At 38.6% G+C, this 22,570-nt stretch overlaps 1 protein-coding gene and 1 pseudogene across 3 annotated transcripts in view; both read left to right on the top strand.

Moving 5' to 3' along the window:
- Window positions 1–4,758: 4,758 nt before the first annotated feature.
- LOC149151343 (ATP-dependent DNA helicase Q-like 5) overlaps window positions 4,759–22,570 on the top strand; it is a 190,392-nt gene continuing 172,580 nt past the window's right edge. Inside the window, exons 1-2 of one of the 3 annotated variants that reach the window (XR_016263637.1) lie at window positions 4,759–5,423; window positions 5,522–5,592. Coding sequence is in view for 2 of the 3 variants with exons in the window: in XM_089445599.1 (XP_089301725.1) it covers window positions 5,255–5,423; window positions 5,522–5,592 (240 nt within the window). In the remaining variant the exon portion in view is untranslated. The remainder of the gene's footprint in view (window positions 5,424–5,521; window positions 5,593–22,570) is intronic. The other 2 variants (XM_089445599.1, XM_089445600.1) reach the window with 2 other exon arrangements.
- On the top strand, window positions 19,423–20,889 carry LOC149151344 (low-specificity L-threonine aldolase 1 pseudogene; annotated as a pseudogene).

Genomic DNA, 22,570 nt, shown 5'->3' with positions numbered 1-22,570 from the left:
GCATTTGAGTTAGCTGTAGTCATCCTTATGTTGTTGACACTTTTGCATAGCTTGTACCTTTGTTTCTGAGCATATTTGTGCACGAACAATGGTTTTCCACATATAATCTACTACCTCCCCTAGTTCTCAATGTATAATGTGGGTTGCATGTGTCGAATTAGCCCTTTATAATATGCATCTGTCAATATTTTTCTCAAATTGCGCATTCCCTAGGAGGTCATATTGATGGATTATCTTTATGACTTGGCTAGGAGTGAATTATTATGGAATTTTACTAACTTCTATTCCCCTTAAGAATCCAAAATCATTCTCCTAGGGATGCCTAAAGGCCTATATATACTTGTTTCATAAAAGGGTCAGGCTAGTTTTTGAGTGAGAATCTTATATCTGCTGTCATTATTATAGTCAGAGTGGGAGGCTAAGGAGATCATGCTGCTAGGTTGAAGGAGAGGTGATTCTTGTGTCTTGAAGTTATATTCCTTATGTGCTTCATTTTGATATAATACATAGTGATTCCCTCCTATATTTCCATTGCATAATTCTATAATATATTGCATGTTGGATTTTGTTATGCACTAGTCTTGTTATTGCAAAGAAGTAGGAGGTTGTGCTCTTTCTTGTGTGCAGGTTTGAGGAAAGGAGTAGGAGCTAAGATCTATGTTAGATATTCTTTCAAGTTGGTTGCAACAATGAAGATAAGGGTTTAGCTATAATTTTGGTAACTCCCACCACTCTTCTCTGTCAATTATTGTCTACATAGATAAGGAATTGTTTGAATCACATCTTGGCACACAATTGTCTATCTTGTGATCCCTTAGAAAGGATCACAGAGCAACATATCCTTGCAGTTGTGAGTTTTCAACTACAACATTTATGAAATCTATTAATGTTGCATTTGTTGTATTTTACAATCATATATATATGTGTGTGTGAATTAAAATTGTATTACCTTTTGATCAATCAATTACATGCAAATGTTGGCTTGGTCAGTGCCAATGGAAAATCAACCAAATCAAATCCAAAGACAAGCTAACGTGATCTCACATGGAAATTAAGGGATTAGGATTGTTCGGTTTCGAGGGAATCTAACCAAAACCAAACTCAAAAGACAAGATAAACTAGATTTGACAATGCTAATACAGTTACTACTATCCTGATAATTGGGCCCAAGAATGATCATGGGTTTTTTCGAAGGTCATTTTTTTTTCTTATGAACATCAAAACCATTATGCAGAGTTGTAAGGAACATACACAGTGGAGACAATGGTTGCATCTTCTTAAGTCAATTCTAATTCCAGGGGGTCTGCAATGTTAGTTGCTTCCTTCTCATTATCCATGATATCTGATTCATGGAAACATTTATGTTCGTTTGTTAATGAAGCTAAGACCATGATTGTGCCTTTTGCATCTCCATTTAATGGATGGACCCTTACGTTTGAGGGATGAGATGGCACTGCATGTGACTAAGTTGAGGATGAAAGACTCGCTTTAGCTGAAGAAGTTTTTTGTTGCTACTTGTTATTTGGGTTATGTACTGAAGCTTTCTTAGATCTTTTTGGATCTTTCCATCCTCACATCTTATTTTTGGCATTTAGAGGGGGAGAGAGTCCTTGAGAAGAGGAGTAGACATTTTGGAGATGATCGAGTTGTTGACAAATCCTACATTGGAAAGTCATGTATTCACAGCCCATTGGTTACGAAAAAATAATTCCCTTTCAAACGAGGAGGATTGTGTCTGGTAATGGTTTGCTAAGATCTATTTTAACACATAAGTGAGCAAAGGTTACAATACCCATCTCAAGCCTGTATGTGTCTGTCTTAATGAAATGGTTGAGAGAGTTCCCCACAACAACTAGGATATTCAGATGTAGCAGATGAAGGGGCATATTTGGGAGCCTTACCCAAACTGGAGTGGCTAGAGCTAGCACAAAAGAGGGTTAAAACTAGGAAACCATGGCTTATAGTAAAGCCCATATTGGCCCTAAAACCAAGGTCCTTTATAAAAATCCCTTTGATAATCCCAAAGATCTTTGAAATACACCACGAAGAAACCTTTCGAACAAAAATGAAGATCTGTATTTAGGGACCAAGTCTGATGCACACATTCCTGAAGCATAGATGCCATGACCATAACCCATTAAAACAACAAATAATGACATTCTATAAATAATCCATACAAGAATCGAAGGATTAAGGATGATCCACTTTGATAGTTGGAGTATCTTCTGCCTGATCCACAATGAAGGCTAGCCTTGAGAGATCTTTGGGAGTCAAATGTGAGATGCATGGCTCAAGCGCATCCTTAAAGGATTTAGACTTCGAAGTAGAGGGCGCACCCCGACATCTCAGAACTAGGTAGATTAAAACGTCCTTGGCTGTGCTGCAATCTCTAAGTGAATTCCCTTCTTGAAGTTTCATACATTTGTATAAGAGTTGCATAAAGACAGAGGGGGTTCCTACCCAATCTTGAATTTTGGCAACAAGCATAGAGACTAAATCAACGACCTTCACTTGTATATAGAAAGTACCCTTTAAAGTTGGTCTCACAAAGACTGAAAAGTTCAAGAGATCTAGAGTAATGGCCTTAGTGTGGATGTAGGAGGAAAAGCCTCGCAATGAAAGAAGTTCACCCTTATTTACTAGATCTGCAACAAAAGCTACAAGATGAGAGGTTTCCGGCAAATGTCATAGTCCTGTAGCGGAAAATCTCTCAAGAACAAGGTGACTGCTAAAGGCATTAGAGTTTCCATGAGAACTTTCTTATAAATTTACTAAAAAAAGTACACAATCAAATATCGTTATATCTACTATATTTATAATAAATATTTTTATATTGATTATTATTTATGTGAGACATTGTTTCACAAAAAATTATATTAAAATTTTGTTCCATGTTAATACATCTCCTCTTCTTGCTCCTCATCACATGCATTTTTGACTTTCCACTTTTAATCACATTTTTTTATTATTATTTTTTTTATTTTTATGAAAAATGATAAAGGTTGTTACTACTACAATATTAAGCCATGTGGTACATAGTAAAATTTAGAGTGGTATGTCAACTTTATGTCAATGTAAACCATGTGGTACATAGTAAAATTTGTGGGGGTGATATATCACTTTATGTCAATGTTTTATTTAACATTAACTTTACAACTAGACTTTGTAATTGAGCATGGAGGTTTGAAGAGCATTGCTTGCATAAAGATTATCACATAGCAACATATATCATACACATGCATAAAGATTATCACATAGTAATATATATCATAGACATGCATGGTAGTAAGGCACAACTTTATCTTTCCATAGTAAAAGTATCTATCCACAAACCTCTTCTATGCTATATATATTTCTTTAAAAAATTAGATAAATCTATTGACATTTTTATGTTAATGAAAAAAAAGAGCAGTAAGTCTTATTAATATAATAGCTAATAACTAATTGGTTACAAGGTGGATATACCTATTACTTGAATTTCCATTCCTTCCTATCTTAAAAAAAGCTACTAACTTATTATTTAATTTTATACTCAATTGAATTTTTTTTAGAGGTGGTTCACGGTTGGCTGCTACATCCACGGAAAATCTGGGTGGATCAACCCCAAAGGGAATCTTTTAAAGCCCGTCGGCTAGACTAGTAGGGCCTAACCCCAAGGGTGTCAAAGAGAATTGACCCTGTGACCTCTCGATTGGCGAGATACTTAACAAATGGGACTTGACCAATTGAACTAACCCTTGGGGCTATTACTCAATTGAACTAACCCTTGGGGCTATTACTATATTGATTTATTTTTTTTAGTCGATTTTAATTTTCGTAAAATGATATATTGTTTATTGTGATAAGGTTCTAAGAATAGGCCTCTCTTGAGATAGAATCTATTTCGGTCTAGACTCTTGCTAAATAAGTTATTGATGTATTTGGGTTATTACCTATGAGATATACTCTATGTTATAATGACAATTTGAATTTTTCATTATAAATACACTCCAATTATAATGATAATTGAAAAATTTCATTGTAAACTTTGTAAATTATTTAAACAATTTACGAATTCATCATATAAAAAAAAAAAAAAAAAAAAAAAATCATCCTCATTTCAACTCATTTTTAAATCAATTTAAAATAAAATCCCCCTTTCAACTCATTTGTAAATCAATTTAAATTGAAATAACTCATTTGTAAATCACCTTAAGTTCATAAATTTAAATGAAAGATATAAGAGAGGATTTATCAATTTGAGATGGAGTGATAATCACATTAATACGCAGATAGCATTCCTCTCTATATCTATGCATATTTGCATCAATTCATCATAGCAAAACACATGAAAGGAGAAGGGAAGGAAAGGGAGCCTATGCCAGCGTCAATGTCAATGAAAGCTTCAAAGCTTCTAAAAACTTGTATGAATATTTTATATTTAAAAAAAAAACAACCCATTTTATATTAAAAATAGGAAAAAAAGAACCAAGAAAAAAAAACAAGGGTTGGAAATAAAATCTAAAAAAATGAAAATCAATGTCAATTATATGAGTTGAAACCCGCCCAGATGTTTATACGGAAATCTACCAACCAATAAGGGAAATTAGCCTTCTTTTCCTTCATTTCTATTTAATTCATCTAGTTGCTTGCCTAGATAGTTAGATCTTTAAATCTATATCTATGCCTATTTGGATCAATTTATCATATCTATATAGCTACCTATTTAGATCAATTCAGATCAATCCATCATATCCATCATAGCAGAACACGTGAAAGGAGAAGGAAGGAAAGGGAGCCTACGCGAGTGTCAATGTCAATGTCAATAAAAGCTCTTGCCTAAGAAGATGCAAATTGACCGGCTTAAAGGTTTTCCGGCCCAAATCCACTACTAGTTGGTTCGTATTCATCAGTGAAAAATGGCAAAGAGCATTCTCTTGAGGTTCACCGGTTTGGGCTTTGTATGATTCAGCTCTCTGCCTAAGTTAATATGATTATTTATTGATTGCTCATTTCCAATTCATTAGGTTCACCGGTTTGGGCTTCGTCTGATTCAGCTCTATGCCAAGTTAATATGATTATTTATTGATTGCTCATTTCCAATATGATTCAAGTTACAAATTCCAGCGCCTCCACCATGTGACCCTGCTCTTATTACCCGCCATCTCAATGCATTAACTAAAATCTCTCAACATTTTGGCGGGCTTTTTGTCCGTGGAGCCTCTGCGCTTGTTCGCTAAAACCCATTCTTCCTGCAGTATGAGTGAGGGCCAAAATGGCAGGCACAAATTCATCGAATTCTCATGCAAATGAAGCTACTCAGGAAGAGAACGAAGAGCCGATTAAACGCATCAGAAAGGAGCTTAAAGACTGGGAACGCAGCTTCCACAAAAGCAATGGTCGCCCGCCTCAAAAAGAAGATATCAGGGCCTCGCCTACAATTCGTGAGTGTGTTGCCCCAATAAATAATTTTCGTCCGTGGATGCCTAAATTGGATCTTTAATTATTGTTCTGTTTATTTTGTCTTTGACTTCTAAATCAGATGTTCTGTACAAAGAATATGCAAGCCTCAAGACACAACAGAGTACACAGTGCCACATCCAACACAATGAAGTAAGATATTCATCCTTTCATTTTAGTTCAAATGTATTATACACTCCAATTTTCTTTTACTCCTGTAAATGCATCAGATATTCCACATTTCATTACCATACAAGAGAAAATTTTATCACGAATGACGCATCATTGAGCAAAAGCAAGGTCAAATATGTATCCCTTTATATAGGCGAATAGGTCAAGCATGACCGCTTTGGTACGTTTTTTCCTCTCTGGATTGTTATGGACAATTTGACATACCATATATGTATCCCGGGCTGATCTAGCGTGGGCTGAAGATTGATCCTTATCTTCATTAGGCAAACTTAAAAGCAAAACTATACACTATAACTTCACGCCATTATGCAATAAAAAATTGGTAATTTGTGCAAGATTATTCTTTTAATTTTTTTCTCGTGTGGATATGTGCTCTGAATTTCGACGAGCTAATTGATCAATCAACTTGCTTTTGTTTCTTCAAATATGCTCTAGATCTGTTTTCTCAAGCTGAGTAAGGAGGCCTTTAATTTCCTCGAAAAGCTTTCGATTTCCACTATTTTTTGTCCGGGTGCCTTTCATCAAGTTGACAAATATAAGGGGATTCATCCACCACCAACTTCTTGATCCCCCAACAACAAGGCTCGTTTCATTAAAGCAAGTTTTGCGAGCTTTGCCTCATTGCCCGAGGCATGATTCAATCCTTCTCTACAGGCAAGAATCACACTCCCTCCAAAATCTTAGTACTCCCGAGTCCTAATCCCCTGTTTGGCCAGTGATACCTTTGGCTGCCCCCTCAAGGTTTTCTTTATATAATGGAGGGATTACGGTATACTGTACTCAAAGTCTTCGATTACGTGGGCTCCTAAGGTTTGTTTTGCAATGAGAATTTTCCGCAGCATTGCTGTTTAGGCTTGTTCAAACTTCAAAGCTATGTTTGGATGTTAAATGTCTTTTGAAAACGGTCAATGCCATGTGGTTACATTTTTTTCTTCATTGAGAAATGATTAGATTTTGTCAACTTTAACTTGTTTAGTTCTTAAAGATAACGTATTTTCTTTCCATTTTGTTGTCTTAAATAGGGCGCTTCAGTTAATCGAAAATATCATCAGCTTACAAGCACAAATTCTTCTCCGTAGATTGCAAAGGGCCTAGGTAGGATATGCAGACTTTCAAAAATGATAGACAGCCTACACTTAAAATTCTAAATTAGGAGTCAGCAAAGTCAACACACAGAAACGAAACGAACCCGTCTAAAAGCCATAATACAGAAAAAATATTGGATCAAAGCCACGAGTCTAAGATCATAAAAGAAATATAGGCCCTTCAAAATATAAGTCGATAACAACTGTACTGCAAGAAGCAACTAATCATTTTGGGGGTGCAGGGTTATCCATATTGGGTCACGGGTGGTTTAATTCTCCACCCCTAGAGTCCCATCACAGCTATGTCCTTATTCATACCCCCACCTTCCCGACCACCTGTATTTCCTTCCAATGCCGGGGAGATGGGTTAGTCATCAAAATGTTGAACTTCGGATCTTCTTGCTGTCGATTGTCACATGGTGCACTTTCCCACTTATTGACACATAATGGGCCTTTGCTGTTAAAGCGCATTCCTTAGGACTTTACCCCTCCGTCTGCTCTGTTATGTCACTTTTGCATCTGATTTCTTTCCGTCTTTTATTTTTTCTGGTGCCCGCGGTGCCCTGTGGGGTGGGGGGAGGCAGGGTGCTTGTTGATGGCTATCTGCTTGTGGAACAGGCTGATAAACTCCAATTCTCTAGGACTATACCAAATGGTTGAGCTCCAACCGTACTTTATTAGCCAGTGGCCTAGTGCACGCATTTGTAAAAGGCAAGAATGCATTACATCTTTTTGCATTCAACTTAAGGGATCCACAATTAAAAATGACGTTGTTGCAGTGCTTCTAAATGCAACACAGAATTCCACCCTCGAAAGTTGCCCATGAAAATGGGAAGTGATATAGATCAGTGCATCATGTCTCCTGAAAAGGCTGCCAACCAGTATAACTGATCATATAGGTGATGCTTTTCAAGACTGGGTAGCCATGATTAGGCATATTTGGCAAGTGGGCAGAATTTAGAACAAATAGTCTTTTTCTCCTTGTAACAGAGAGGACAACAAGGGTTTTAGAGACCCATTGTAGACAACCTATCTCTGATTGCTAGTCCTCAGTGAATTAGAGACGATGCAAATGGTTCAAGAGGTGGCCCTCCAAATGACTTGAAATCTTATAGCCTACTTGCCAACAGGGGCCTAACATTTCCATCTTCGGTCGAGTTTCTCTGCCAGGCCCATGTGACTCTGAAAGCACTTATAAATATGAGCAACAGAGATGGACAAAAGGGTTTTGAAATCCTCTAATCTCACTACCTCCATCCATTAGCATAATTCATAATGGCCAGCTATGGGAAGATCTCATCAGGAAAGTTCACAAATTCTTTGAAAAATATTTTTTTCAGCAGGTTTGAGGCACAATTTGTGTTTAAACTCCTTTCAGTTCACGAAATTATGCTTTTTATTGTTGTCACCCATCCATATACATTGGGACCTGGGTAACTGTTAATTTTAGGTATGTTCTATGCTGAGAGCAAATTTACTTCAATTTTCCATATTAGCTCAATATCAATTCCAGGTTAGCAATCACATTTAGCATGATAGTAAAATGCAGATAGAACATAAACATAAATCGCAGAAAACAAGCCAAGACAAGAGAACACAAGATGTGGCGCCAACCAAAGACAAAGCCCATTGTGGGGAAACCCTTGATCAATTATTCTTATGTTCTTCAATAGTTCAGTAGAGAGAGATAGTACATATACATCAGAAGTCAACATTTTGACTTGTCATAATAAGGGCAGAGATCTTCTGTAAGAAGATGACACATGGGGTAGTTGATCTGAACTCAGGGGAAGGCAAACTACTTCAACTGATCCTTCAATTGATCCTCCAAGGTGATTCCATCACCATGCTGCACCCATCACAGAGCTGCACCCATCACTGCTGATCTGAACTCAGGTGAAGGCAAACTACTTCCACTGATCCTCCAATGTGATTCCATCACAGAGCTGCACCCATCACTGCTATGCTGTATCTCATCATGCTGTACTAGAGCAAACGTTGCCACATTTGCTCTAGTTTTTCAACGCAAGCTAGCCTCTTGCGTGGTCCCCTTCCTTCCTTCACACAATTTTTTTTTCCATTCACGCAGCCCTTCCTCCATCGCTGCTTCATCCACACACTTGCAAAGAGTCCCCACGCAGCTGTTCATTATCTCTTCGCCATCCCTCCTCATCCACGCGTTGCTCCAGCTCGCCTCACGTAGTCGTTTTCTGCTCCATTCGTGTTACCCATCGCTTTTCTCCAGCTCTGCTTGTTTCCTCTCCACACTCTTCCACGCAACCATCCAAACCTACGCAGTCATATCCTTTGCCCTTGCAAAGTTTCTCCACGCTGCCGTTTGCTAAACCTGCAAACAAATATTGGAACCCATGGCCTTTGCGTCGTTTTTTTTGGGGCTCCACGCTGTTGCGCACAGTAATTCCACCTCTGTTGCAAACTTCATCACATTCGCGTTTTTCCTTCAGCGATTTCCCTCCCTCGCTGCCATCACTTCAGCTCTCCACGCATCTGTGCGCTGTCTACGCTTCCGATTCCTCCCGCATGCTCCTCTAGAGCTGCGTCTCCTTCCCTCTTCAACGTGTCCTGTAGCTCCATTCTCAGCCACCTGCAAAACAAAGAAATCCCTCACGCTGCCTTGTTCGCCTCTCACGCTGCACTCAGTCATGTTTCTGCCTTCCGTGCTCCTCACTGCGTCCTGCGCTGTCAAGCAAACCCAACGTACCCTCTGCTTGTCGCACCTGCAAACACATCAAGCAGTAAAAAACAAAAAAAATCGATTTGATGTAATTGTATGAGTGAGAGTTAGTATTAGCGTTCCATTGATTGCATAAGTTTAGCGTAGGTAGTATTTTAGGTTTTAGTTTTACCTTTTTTTTAGTTTAGATGCTTTTGTTTACTTTGATATAATAAATAAATAAAAAATAATTTTTTTCTAGATTTGATTTAAGTTTTTTATTTAGACTTAGGTTTAGTTTCGATTTTTTTGGTTAGGCTTTAGTTTTGATAATCAGAATTTTTAAAGTTTAGTTTTGTTTTAATTTTAAAATAAATCAAAAATCATAAAAAAAAGTCATGAAAGGTTTTGAATTTTAGATTTTGTTTTGATTCTTAGATTTATTTAATTTTAGATTTAGCTTTGTTTATTTCAAGTTTTGTTAGATTTTGGTACTAGTTTAATTTAGGATTTGATTTTAGAAAGTTTAATTCTTAGGTTTTTTATTTAGTCTTGTTTTATTTTTTAGTTTATATGATTTTTTTTTTTTTGAAAAAAGACTAATTAAAAATTGAAGATTCCTTTTAAAGTCTTTTTTCTATTGTGTTATAGTTAAATGTCTATATTTGAAGATTAACTATTTCAATCTGGTTAGCATTTAAAATTTATGGTTATTTAAAACATTCAATCTTTAGAAATTTAATTGCTGGATCATTATTAAAGCTTTGAGTTTATTGAATAGCTTGTATCGCTTGGGTTATTTGATGATAAATGATTGTTTTACAAGGTTCATATTTCTGCAATATTTAATAAATAATCATTTAATCATTAACTCCACAAGGCACTGGTACATTAATTTCTAAAATCAATCAGGTGCTAAATTGCCTTGTTGTGTCTCCCAACCCAACTGGTCCACAGTTGGTCTTCCTTTATCGCATAGGGTCTACCCCCCTTAGCCTCGGGAGACAGCTTAAACTGAGAGATTGGGGATCAAGGTGACAACCCCCAGTGTGAGGGTTGGCGCGCTGCCCAGACAATCTATGCGACAACATAGTGTTTGTCTCTCCCTCTCAATTAGAGAGGACAAATCCACCAAACCAAGCTTGTCCCTTAAGTATACAAGCTTCTTGTTTGGAAGTGATCTTGTCAATATGTCAGCTACCTGTTCATCAGTGGAGATATAGCGTAGTTGCAACACACCATTTTGTACTAGCTCTCGAATATAGTGATACTTGTTATTGATGTGCTTTGTCTTTCCATGGAACACTGAATCCTCAGACAAACGAATGCAACTGGTGTTATCACAAAGTATCACTATAGGGTTCATCGATCCTTCAAACAGGTTAGATAGCAGCTTCCTTAGTCATACTGCATCTCTGCTTACTTCACATGCTGCAATATATTCAGCCTCAACACTACTCAAAGAAACGGTGTCTTTCTTTCTGCTCATCCATGAGATCATGGAGGATCCTAGACTGAAACATCCTCTCGTAGTGCTTCTTCCATCCTGTTCACTGCCTCCCCAGACGGAATCTGTATATCCAATTAATTGGACATCATTCCTTCTATCATATTTCAGACAATAGTTGATGGTTCCTCGCAAATATCTTAGAATATGCTTTGCTGTTATCCAATGATAATGGTTCGGCTCCACTTGGAATTTACTGAGTACATTTGCTGCAAAACATATGTCTAGTCGAGTATTGACCAAGTACGTCAATAAGCCAACGATTTGTCTATACCTGGAAGGATCCACATGGCTTGATTTAGAACTCCTTAGTCTCTTCAAGTTTGTGATCATCAAAGTGGTCATATGGTTACAATCCATCATGTCAAACTTCTTTAGAATCTCGATCACATACTTTCCTTGACCCAAATAGATTTCATTCGGTCCTTGCCAAACTTCTAGTCCCAAATAGTAATGCATCAACCCAAGATCCTTCATGTCAAATTCTGCTGCCAGTTGCTTCTTACATTCTTCAATTCGACCTTCTATACCTGTGAAGAGAAGATCATCTACGTATAGAAGAATAATTACAGGTTCATTATTTACAACCTTAATATTATGGTTCGAGTCAGTAGAAGTTTTTGTGAAGCCTATTCTTTGAAGGTATGTATCCATTCTAGCATACCATGCCCTTGGTGCTTTCTTGAGGCCATATAATGCTTTCTTCAATCTGCAAACATATACCTTCCTATATAGTCTTCTTCATCTATGGTGCCATTTAGAAATGCAATCTTGACATCCATTTGGTGGATGTTCCATCCCATTGATGTTGCCAGAGAGACTAATGATCAAATCGTTGTGTATCTTGCTGTTGGAGCAAATGTCTCTTCGTAGTCGATGCCTTCAAGTTGAGAGAAACCTCTAGCCACAATCTTGCTTTATACTTATCTATACTTCCATCAGCTGCATGCTTGATCTTATAGATCCACTTGGAAGTAACCAAAGATTTGTCTTCGGGCCTAGATACGATCTCCCAGACTCCATTTTTCGTTATAGATTGATACTCTTCATTCATGGCATCCTTCCATTCTCGATGTTCTACATCCTCTTCAAAGGTGGATGGTTCTGCTTCTATTAATTTTGTCATGTATGCAACATACCCAAAATATTTCGTAGGTTTCTTACTTTCTCTAAATGATCCTTGCGCTGCCTCATGACCTTTTGCATCCAGTAGTGTGGATTTCAACCAATTAGGTCTTTTCCTTGTTTCTAGAATGACCACGGGTTGAACAGGTTCACTAGGCCCTTCTTCTTCATGGTGTGATTCTTCTCCTTCCGTGTCAACTTCCTCCTCAAATATTGGAAATTATTCATCATTAGAATGTATAGAAAGTTCTTTTGACTTCTTGAATGCTATACTCTCATCAAATATGACATACGACTAACTTCAATGTGATGTCCATCTTTCATATAGATTCTATAAGCTTTTGATGAATTACTATACCCAACAAATATACCTTTTATACCAGAAAGATCCAACTTCTTTCTTTTGTCCTTTGGTATATCAATATACACAGGGCACCCAAAGATCCGAAGATGATCTACATACGGCTTCTTTCCAGTGAACACTTCTTTTGGAGTCTTTTTATCTAGAGATCTGCGAGGGCATCGATTCGGAATGTAGATTGCTGTCTTTGTTGCCTCTTCGCATAGAAACTTACGTAGATCTTGATCATGTAACATTGCTTTTACACTTTCTTCAATAGATCTATTATTTCTTTCCACGACTCCATTTTGTTTGGGATTGTATGGGACTATCAATTCCCTCTTAATCCCAGACTCCTTACAGAATGCTATAATCTCTTTGGATGTCTATTCTCGTCCATTATCAAATCTTAGTATCTTGATTCTTCTTTCTGTAAGGTTCTCCACTTCAACCTTGAATTCTTGAAATTTTGTAAATACTTCATCCTTGGTTTTCATTAAGTAAACCCAAGTTTTTCTTGAATGATCATCTATGAAAGTGACATAGGATAGATGGCCTTCAAGTGATTTTGGAGTCATAGGGCCACACACATCAGAGTGAATGAGATTCATGATTTCTTTCGACCGCGAAGCACTGCTTCCAAATGGTCTCTTGGTATTCTTGCCTAATGCACATTCCTTGCAGACACCTTCATGATTCTTCTTCAAATTCGGTATTCCTTGTACTATGGAATGTAAAGTTGGAAGTATTTTGAAATGTAGATGACCAAACCTTCGATGACAAAGTTCACATGGACTAATCTAAGTGTGAACTAGGGCTTGGTTTACGAGAGATATTAATTTGTAAAGCCTTCTTTCTCGGATACCAATAACTTTTGCTTGATTTATGCTCGAGTCTTTTCCCCAAACAATTAATTTTCCGTCAATGAAGGCTACTCTATCTCCTTTATCTTCTAAACTTGAAATAGAAAGTAAATTTTTGTGCAAACCTGGAACAAATAGAATGTTGTTGAGGTGGATGTTGCTTCCATCTTCAAGTTTTATGGAAGTTGATCCAATGCCTTTCACCAGATAGCTTTTGTTGTCTCCAAGTTCCACAGAGTAAGTGGATTTTCCTTTTGATAAGGTCTTCAACCTGTGGGAGTCGCCAACCATGTGCCTTGATGCACCACTATCAATTACCCAAATGTCTTTGTCTTGGAATGTACCAGAGAGCGTTGAGAAGAGACCTTCATCCCTTTCTTTAAATGATACCTTCTTTGAAGAGAATAAGAAACTCCATGCTTCCTTGATACCTTTTTTGAGATGACTTGCAATTTCCTTGATGAACTTCTTCATTGTAGAGGAGATCTTCATGACGCCCTTAGAGAACCAAAGTTCTGATACCATGTTGAGAATTCGATAGGGCAATGAATATGTTAATTCTCTTAACTTGATAATTGTTTGTGTTATCTTTTACTTATTAGCTTTGTTCGTTATTATTCCAATGAGCAATACATCAAACAACTACCAAAACAGTAAGAACAGTGACACAATACATAGGCTGAAAGCCAGGGCCAAAACCCCTCCTCTTGAGGGGAAAACCCGTAAATCTCTTCTTTGCTTAGATCTTTCTATTGACTAATACCATGAACTAGAGGCTCAGACAAATACCTTCCAAGATCAAGTCTACTATGGCCTCCTGCTGCAATATCTTCGACCTCCCAGTAGATTTGAAATTCTTCTCCCCAGCAATTGCTGCAACTGCTACTGCTTCTCTAGGAGACATTGATCTCCCTCTAGTAGCCTTCCTCTTGACTTCGCTTGCCTTGTCTCGAGTCTTAGGGCTATTAAGATGCCTTAGGAGACCCTCGCTTGCCTTGTCTTGAGTCTTAGGGCTATTAAGATGCCTTAGGAGACCTTCACTTGCCTTCCCTTCTCTTTTGCTTCCAAAATCAAACCACACAAGATTCTAGCGCAAAAGCCCTAACCTCGATCTCCCAAGAGAGATAGATAAGGCCCAGAAACACTTCGACTTCTTCGACTTCTTCTACTTCTGTTTCTTCGCATAAGAGATGAGTGAGTGAATGATCCAAGTCGAGGATGAGTTCCTTTTTATATAAGCTTCTTCAAGGGTGGATGTGGCTCTTCATGTAGGCTGACTTAACAGCTCATTAGGCCGACTTGATCTTGGAGGTATTTTGACACTTTAAAGACAATATTTTTTTCTTACAATTTACAATTGTGCCCATAGGGTCTTCATATATGACAATGACTCTCATACCTAGGACAAACCCTAGAAGCACTCAATGGGTGCTTGACCTATAAAATAAAAGAACTTGAGCATGAAACTCATGCTCCAATGATAATAATAACTTCTTTTCATTTTATATTTACAAGAATACATTTCATACTTACGAAGACCGAACCTATTTACACATTTTTCAATAAATACAACTCTGATTATCACAATATATTGTAGTTGGTCTCAACCTCTGACCAAATAAACCAAATAGCATCTTGCGAAGCCACATTGCCTCACAACCTGCCTGACTAGCTACCATAAATTGTGTCTGTTTGCTGTTCAATTTCCTGCTGAACCATGACACAAATGTTGAGCTCAACGAGAAACAACACTAATAAGTAATCTTCCTATCACTAGCATTGCTAGCCCAATCTGAGTCCGTGCAACCAATCAATCTGACTCCATCACACCTGACATAGTCCAGACCGTAATCCATTGTGCCCTAGAGGTACCTCAATACATGTTTCGCAGCCACACAGTGCACTCCCTTGGGCTCCATCATAAACTGACTCAACGTAGTGACTGTGAAACAAATATTTGTCCTAGTGTTACCCAGATACATCAATGAACCGATCAACTGATGATACAAGGTGGGGTTCACCAACTCAGTATCTGAAGCATGTAGCTTCTCCCAGTTGGTGATCATAGGAGTAGCCATAGACCTGCAACTCTCCATATAAAATCTCCTCAAGATATCACTTGCATACCTGCTCTGACCAATGAAGTAATGCCCATACCCCTGCCAAACCTCCAACCCCAGAATGTAATGCATCAACCTCATATCAAACTCTGAAGCAAGTTCTCTCTTGCAGTGTTGGATGAGTCTGTCCTCTCTTGTAATAAACAAATTTTCCACATACAGAACCAAAATGATTTGATCATCACCAGCCATAATAAAGTATAGGCTTGGATCAACATCACTCTTCTGGAAACCCATCTGCTGCAAGTAGACATCTATCCTCTCGTACCATGCCCTCGATGCCTGCTTCAATCCATACAAGGCTTTCTTAAGCCTACACACATGAGACTCCCTCCCATGCACCTCAAAGCCCTGTGGTTGCTCAATGTACACCTCCTCCTGTATAACACCATTGAGAAAGGCGGTCTTCACATCCATTTGGTGAATCCTCCAACCCATCTTAGCTGCTATAGATATGACTTCTCTAATGGAAGTGTAACAAGAAACTAGTGCGAAGGTCTCCTCATAGTCAACTCCCTCTACTTGTGAGAACCCTTGCACCACCAACTGAGCTTTTAACTTCTCTATGTTACCATCTGCAACATGCTTGATCTTGTAGAGCCGCTTAGAAGTCACCACTAACTTCCCATCAGGTCGCGACACTATCTCCCAGGCATCATTCTTCATGATGGAGGCATACTCCTTCACCATGGCATCCTTCTAGATCTGCTGACCGATGACCTCCTTAAAACTACTCGGCTCTGTCTCCACAACATCTGCCACAAAGCCACCCAACCTCTCTGGTGGTTTTCTCTCCCTCACTGACCACTTGGGTTTCCCCACTGCCTCCTATGCTTCCTTCGGGGCTCCCGAAAACATCTTGGCTTCCTCTTCCTTGTAATAGCCTCCTGTGGTGGCATGGGAAAATCCTCAACTGGTGCCTCTCCTCCTGATGAGGAAGGCTCTGCTATAACTAATGGAGATCTTGGACTTTGAGATCACGCACCTGATGATCCTGCACCAGGTGATACTGTAGTTTGAGACCTTGTCATCACTGAAGTAGATGACCCTCCTGATCTTGATGGACCACTTGATGCTCCTGAACCCTGTGGTGTGGCCCCTTGCTGAGGAGCTTGCTGCTCTAACTGATCAATCTCCCAAGACCTTCTCAAAGCCCTCTCTTCCTCAAATCTCACATCTCGTCTCTAAACAACTTTCCTCTATGTAGGAAGATATATATGATAGGCCCTGCTGGTTTCACTGTAACCCACTAGAATACCCTTCTTTGTTGTGGGCTCCAAGTTCGTCCTCTTCTCCTCAGGGACGTGTGAATATGTAAGGCACCCAAAAATCATGATGTGCCCAACCTTCGGCTTCTTGCCGGTAAACACCTCCTCAAGAGTCTTGCTCCCAAAGACTCTGTGTGGGCTCATGTTTTGTAAATAAACTGTAGTATTACACACTTCGACCCACAAGAAGAAAGGTAAACTTTGATCATGCAACATCGCTCTAGATGCACCCACTATGGCTTTGTTCTTCCTCTTTGCGATCCCATTTTGTTGGGGGTTATAAGGCACTATAAACTCCCTCTTGATGCTAGCACTCCTACAGAACTTCTTCATCTCCGTGGAGGTATACTCGCCCCCATTATCTGATCTCAACACCTTGATCTTCCTCCCTGTTTGGTTCTCTACAAGAGCCTTAAACTCTTGGAACCTCTTGAAGACCTCATCCTTGGTCTTCAGAAAGAAAATCTTGGTCTTCTTGGAGTGGTCATCAATGAAGGTGACATAAGACTCACATCTAGTCAATGATACATGAGACATAGGACCATGAACCTCTTGAAGACCTCATCCTTGGTCTTCAGAAAGAAAATCTTGCTCTTCCTGGGGTGGTCATCAATTAAGGTCACACAAGACTCACATCTAATCAATGATACATGAGACATAGGACCACATACAATAGAGTGTACCAAGTCAAAGATACCTGGAGCTTTGCTGTCACTGCTCACGAAAGGTGACTTGGTTTACTTTCCCAAAGCACACCCCCTTCATGCATCATGATGCTTCGTGCTGAAGTCAAGCAAACCTGTAACCACCTCCCTCAACATCTTGAAAGATCCATGGTGCAAATGGGCCATCCTCCTATGCCACACTGCCATAGCTCACACAACTCATTGCTGTTGGTCTGCGCCACCAAGGCTCTAATAGGCTGAAAGATAAGCCTGTATAGCCTCCCACTATGGTCTTCAATCACACGAGCAGACTCGATACTGGATCCTCTAGGATATATCAACATTTGTCCCTTTCTGAACAACACCTCATACCCCCTGTCCTCCAAGCTAGAGACCGATATCAAGTTCTTCTTCAACCCTGAAACATAAAGAACATTTGTCACCTTCAGAGGAGGCAATGACTCCCTTTGAAATGATATTGTCCCCACTCCTATTGCTTTGACCTTGGAGTTATCTCCAAGCATAACCTCCAAGTCAATATCATTTTTTGAGAGACTCTCTCACTTTGGTCGTATGGCATGATGCTCCATTGTCAACGAACCATGCACGGGAAGATGTAACATGAGTGGTTAAGCTCACCACCAAGGCAAACCCAATGTCAAATTTGGAAGCGAAATCGTCCACCTTTGTAGAAGCTGCAACTCCTTGCTTCTTCTTATTCTTCTTATTGGGGCACTGAACAACATAGTGCCCCATCTTCCCACAAGCAAAGCATTTCACCTTTTTCATGTCTTTCTCCTTCGCCTTATGCTTCCCCTTCTGCTTCTTTGCTCCACTAAAAGACCCCTTCTTGGCCTTCTTCTTGCCCTTCGTTGCAAGGGCGACATTCTCCTCACTTCCCCCACCACTCTTGTTGCCCACCTTAGCACTCCTCCTGATCTCCTTCGGATGAAATCATCCCACATCCTCCTCCAATAGGGAAGGTGCTCTTTGGCCACAATGCCATGTATGAATCCATCCCATTTCTTGAAGAACCCATCCAAGGCAATCTTGACCAACTGGTTCTTTGGAATAGCCTCTCCCACTGCAACCAACTCATCCTTCGCCCGTGAGATCTTGGTGAGGTATGAGGTCACATTGTCGGTCTTGGTCATTTTGGTGTTGCGTAGTTTCTACCTCAACACCATCTTCTTGTTCTCATTAGAACTCTGGTGTAATGAGACCAGGGACTCCCACATCTGGTAGGCAAATCTCATCCCGGACACATGAGGGAATAAATGGTCCTTGATGGCATTTAGAAGGATCCTCTTAGCCTTCACATTCTTCTTGTTGAAGTCCACTAATTGAACTAGGTCAGTAGGTGGTTGCACAAGAGCTTCTACAATGTCCCACACTTCAACTTCTTCCAGTAAAAGTATATTTCTCTCTTTCAAAGAGCCAAAATTATCAGCCTCTGCCAATCTGACCTTTACCCTCAATCCTGTTGCCATGACCCCACAACCAACAAAATGGAGCGAATCCGTGAACTAAGAACCTTCCTTTGTTATGAATATAATTCATAACAATTAGCTAAATAAAATAAATATTAATATTAAATAATTAAATGTTATTTAGGTTAAATAAGTCATTAATTAAGTGAACCGGCACGTCTAAAAGACATGCCCATTCACGAAAGGTCGCCTGTTGGGGTATAAAAGTAGGGTCCTCATTGTACATTCAAATCATCTTATACATTTTATATATATTAATAAATTATTATTTTAAATACCTCTGTGTATTTTAACAATTAAGTTTACAAGCTATCAAGTTTTTGTGCTTCAACATAAGTTTTTATGCTACAGTGGTATCGGAGCATGGCACACAATATAATCTTGCAGGCCTTTGAAAGCAGTTCGCTGCACAATGTGCCATTACATTCACGTCGTGAACGCATCGAACATTTTAGTGAAATTCAAGAAGCATTTCAACATTTGAAAAAATCAATTGCAGAAATTAAAGCATGTTCGGAGGAAAAATTCGATCAAAATGTTGATAGAGTTGAATATGACAATGATATAAATAAAGTTGATGATATGAATATGGAAAATTTTGAAGAAGGGGTTATGCTAAACACAAATCAACATAATGCGCAAGTTTAGGGAAAAATGACAGAAAATGACTTTATTAGGAATAACAGGCGCATTAATGGTCCAACAATTGCTGCCATGTCAGTGGTTGTTGACCATGCAGAGGATGTGAGACTTCAAAATGTGGACCCTGTTTATGGCTTTGCTTCGGGAGATCCGTTGAGATTTAAGAGAGCAGTGGGGCATACAGATTTGTTCTACATTGATGATAACGATTTGGAATTCAAAGATGTTACTGAAACACCATTACCAAGAGCTCCTTTGGACACTGCAGTTGTTGCTCATTGGCTAGCTATTGAAGGAGTTCAACCTGCTATACCTGAAAACCCTCTTCCTGAAACACTGGGAGTTCCCTCCAAGAACAAAAACACTGAACAAACCAAGGATGATGGGCTTCTCGTTGATGTAAAACTTTCGGATCCCATGGCGGACCAGTTACAGCACCAGGTTGCCAAAGTAATGGGCAAAGAGGCTGGTTTGTTCGTGGCCTCGTGCACCATGGGGAACCTTATCAACGTTCTTGTTCATTGCGAGGTGAGGGGCAGTGAAGTGATACTTAGTTTAGACAGCCACATACATTTGTATGAAAATGGTGGAATTTCAACAATTGGTCAGGTCCATCCCCGAGTGGTTCCTAACAAAGAAGATGGAACAATGGACCTGAGAAAAATTGAAGCTTCCATTCGGTGTGCAGAGTTATATTAACCTACAACACGCCTCATATGCATAGAGAACACACATGCAAATTCTGGTGGCAGATGCATTACGGCAGATTATACAGACAAGTTAGGGGAATTAGTTAAGTCATATGGATTAAAACTTCATGTAGATGGAGCTCGCATATTTAATGCTTCCACGACATTAGGGGTTCCTGTTAATCAGCTTGTTAGTGCTACTGATTCTGTTTTGGTGTGCTTGTCAAAGGGCTTGGGAGCTCCAGTTGGATCTGTTATCGTGGGTTCACAAGCATTCATTGAAAATGCTGATTTGATACAGGAAGTAGAAAGGGTCCGAAAATCGGTACAAGGCGCAGCATCGAAGGTTGTTTCCCTACAGAGTAGAATTGATGAAAGGGAGAACAGAGCGGAACAATTTTTTTCAGTCAACAACTGAGCAGAAAGAAAGCACTGTCCATTTTTTCACTCACGAAATTGTTTGCGGATCAGACATCCGTCGAATCAATTACACCTGTGCAACAATGGCGCACAAGGGAGAATCTTCAGAACCGAAAGGAGTCAAAAGGGATTTCAGCACTGTTATTTTGGAGCGGAAGAAGGCTCCCAATCGCCTTGTTGTCGATGAGGCTATCAACGACGATAACTCTGTGGTCTGTCTGCATCCGGACACCATGGAAAAATTACAGCGCTTCCGCGGAGATACAATTCTTATCAAGGGCAAGAAGAGAAAGGATACGATTTGTATCGCTCTCGCTGATGAGATGTGTGAAGAGCCCAGGATTAGAATGAACAAGGTTGTGCGTTCGAACTTGAGGGTTCGAATCGGCGATGTTGTTTAGGTTCATCAGTGCCCAGATGTAAAGTACGGCAAGCGTGTGCATATCCTGCCGATTGATGATACCATCGAGGGCGTTACTGGCAATCTGTTCGATGCATATTTAAAGCCCTATTTCAATGAGGCCTATCGCCCAGTAAGGAAAGGAGACCTTTTCCTTGTTAGAGGTGGAATGCGCAGCTATTCTCCCTGATGAAAACAACATTCGTTTCAAACGAGCGTTGAAAATAAAGAACAACCGCTATAACAACCCTACCGTATACATTACTGAGACTAGATAATAGGTGATTGTTGAACGGTAAGTGATATGTGGTGACCAATTGATACGGTGGGTGGAATGGTGTTAGGTAGTTACAATTATTCAAACTATAATATACAGTGGGGTTATTGATAAAATTATTATATATCATTAAACTATATAAATTTTCATTATATAATTACATTTATAATTATATAATTGTAAATATATAGTTAAAAAAAAGAAAAGAAATAGAGTTAAAAAAAATGGTTAATTTAAAAAAAAAGAAAAGAAAAAGAAATAATCTATATATATAAATAGAGTTATGATAAAAAATAAAAATAAATAAATAAATAAATAAATAAAAATTAGACACAAAATATATATATATATATATATCCAAGGAAATAGTACTAATAAGCTACTTGACGAATCAAATGACCAAGTTGTATACATTGACAACGACTAAGTGAAGAAAACCCAGTATTAAAGCTTTGAGGACAAAGCTTACGAAGGGAGAGGCTATGTTATGAATATAATTCATAACAATTAGCTAAATAAAATAAATATTAATATTAAATAATTAAATGTTATTTAGGTTAAATAAGTCATTAATTAAGTGAACAGGCACGTCTAAAAGACATGCCCATTCACGAAAGGTCGCCTGCTGGGGTATAAAAGCAGGGTCCTTATTGTACATTCAAATCATCTTATATATTTTATATATATTAATAAATTATTATTTTAAATACTTTTGTGTATTTTAACAGTTAAGCTTACAAGCTATCAAGTTTTTGTGCTTCAGCATAAGTTTTTATGCTACATCCTCCCTCTCAACTACTAAAGTCTTTGGGTTTCTGACAAAGTTTTATCAGTTCTGTTCATTGTTAGCAGAAGTTTGAGCTTGTTGGTCTTTGTATCAGTTGTGGCAAGTATCTCTGGTCTGACCCCTCTTTGGCTTTGATACCATGTAAAAATTTGAGTCTAGCTTGTATCTCAACCCAGTTATATGTTTTGCATGGTTAATGCCCAAAGTTCAAACACATCTTGAAACATGAGACTGATAATTGCATTTGCATAAAACATTAGGACTATTCTACCATTTAATTATCACAATTAACACATTAGATAAAATAGTAAGCACACACAATATTTGACACAAGTATTTTTGGTCAACTTGACCTTGGAAAATATTGGAATTTCTAAGTCTGACACGTTAAAAACCCTTCATGCACTTTACTGATTTATTCCTACCTACTTGTTCTGTTAATTAACAAGTTATTTACCATGTAAATACTGAAAATAAATACAAGTACATGCTCAACACATTACAGATCATCAACCGAAGGAAATAGAAACAAGCACACAAGTGACACCGTTGTTTTTGGACTAATGTCCCCGAAAAAACCCAATGCG

Source organism: Pinus tabuliformis, chromosome 9, assembly GCF_031772625.1.
Source record: "Pinus tabuliformis cultivar Carrire ecotype Pingquan chromosome 9, CPIR1, whole genome shotgun sequence".
Classification (NCBI taxonomy): domain Eukaryota; kingdom Viridiplantae; phylum Streptophyta; class Pinopsida; order Pinales; family Pinaceae; genus Pinus; species Pinus tabuliformis.
Note: the sequence above shows the minus strand (reverse complement) of the source record. Positions and strands in the feature narration are given on the sequence as shown.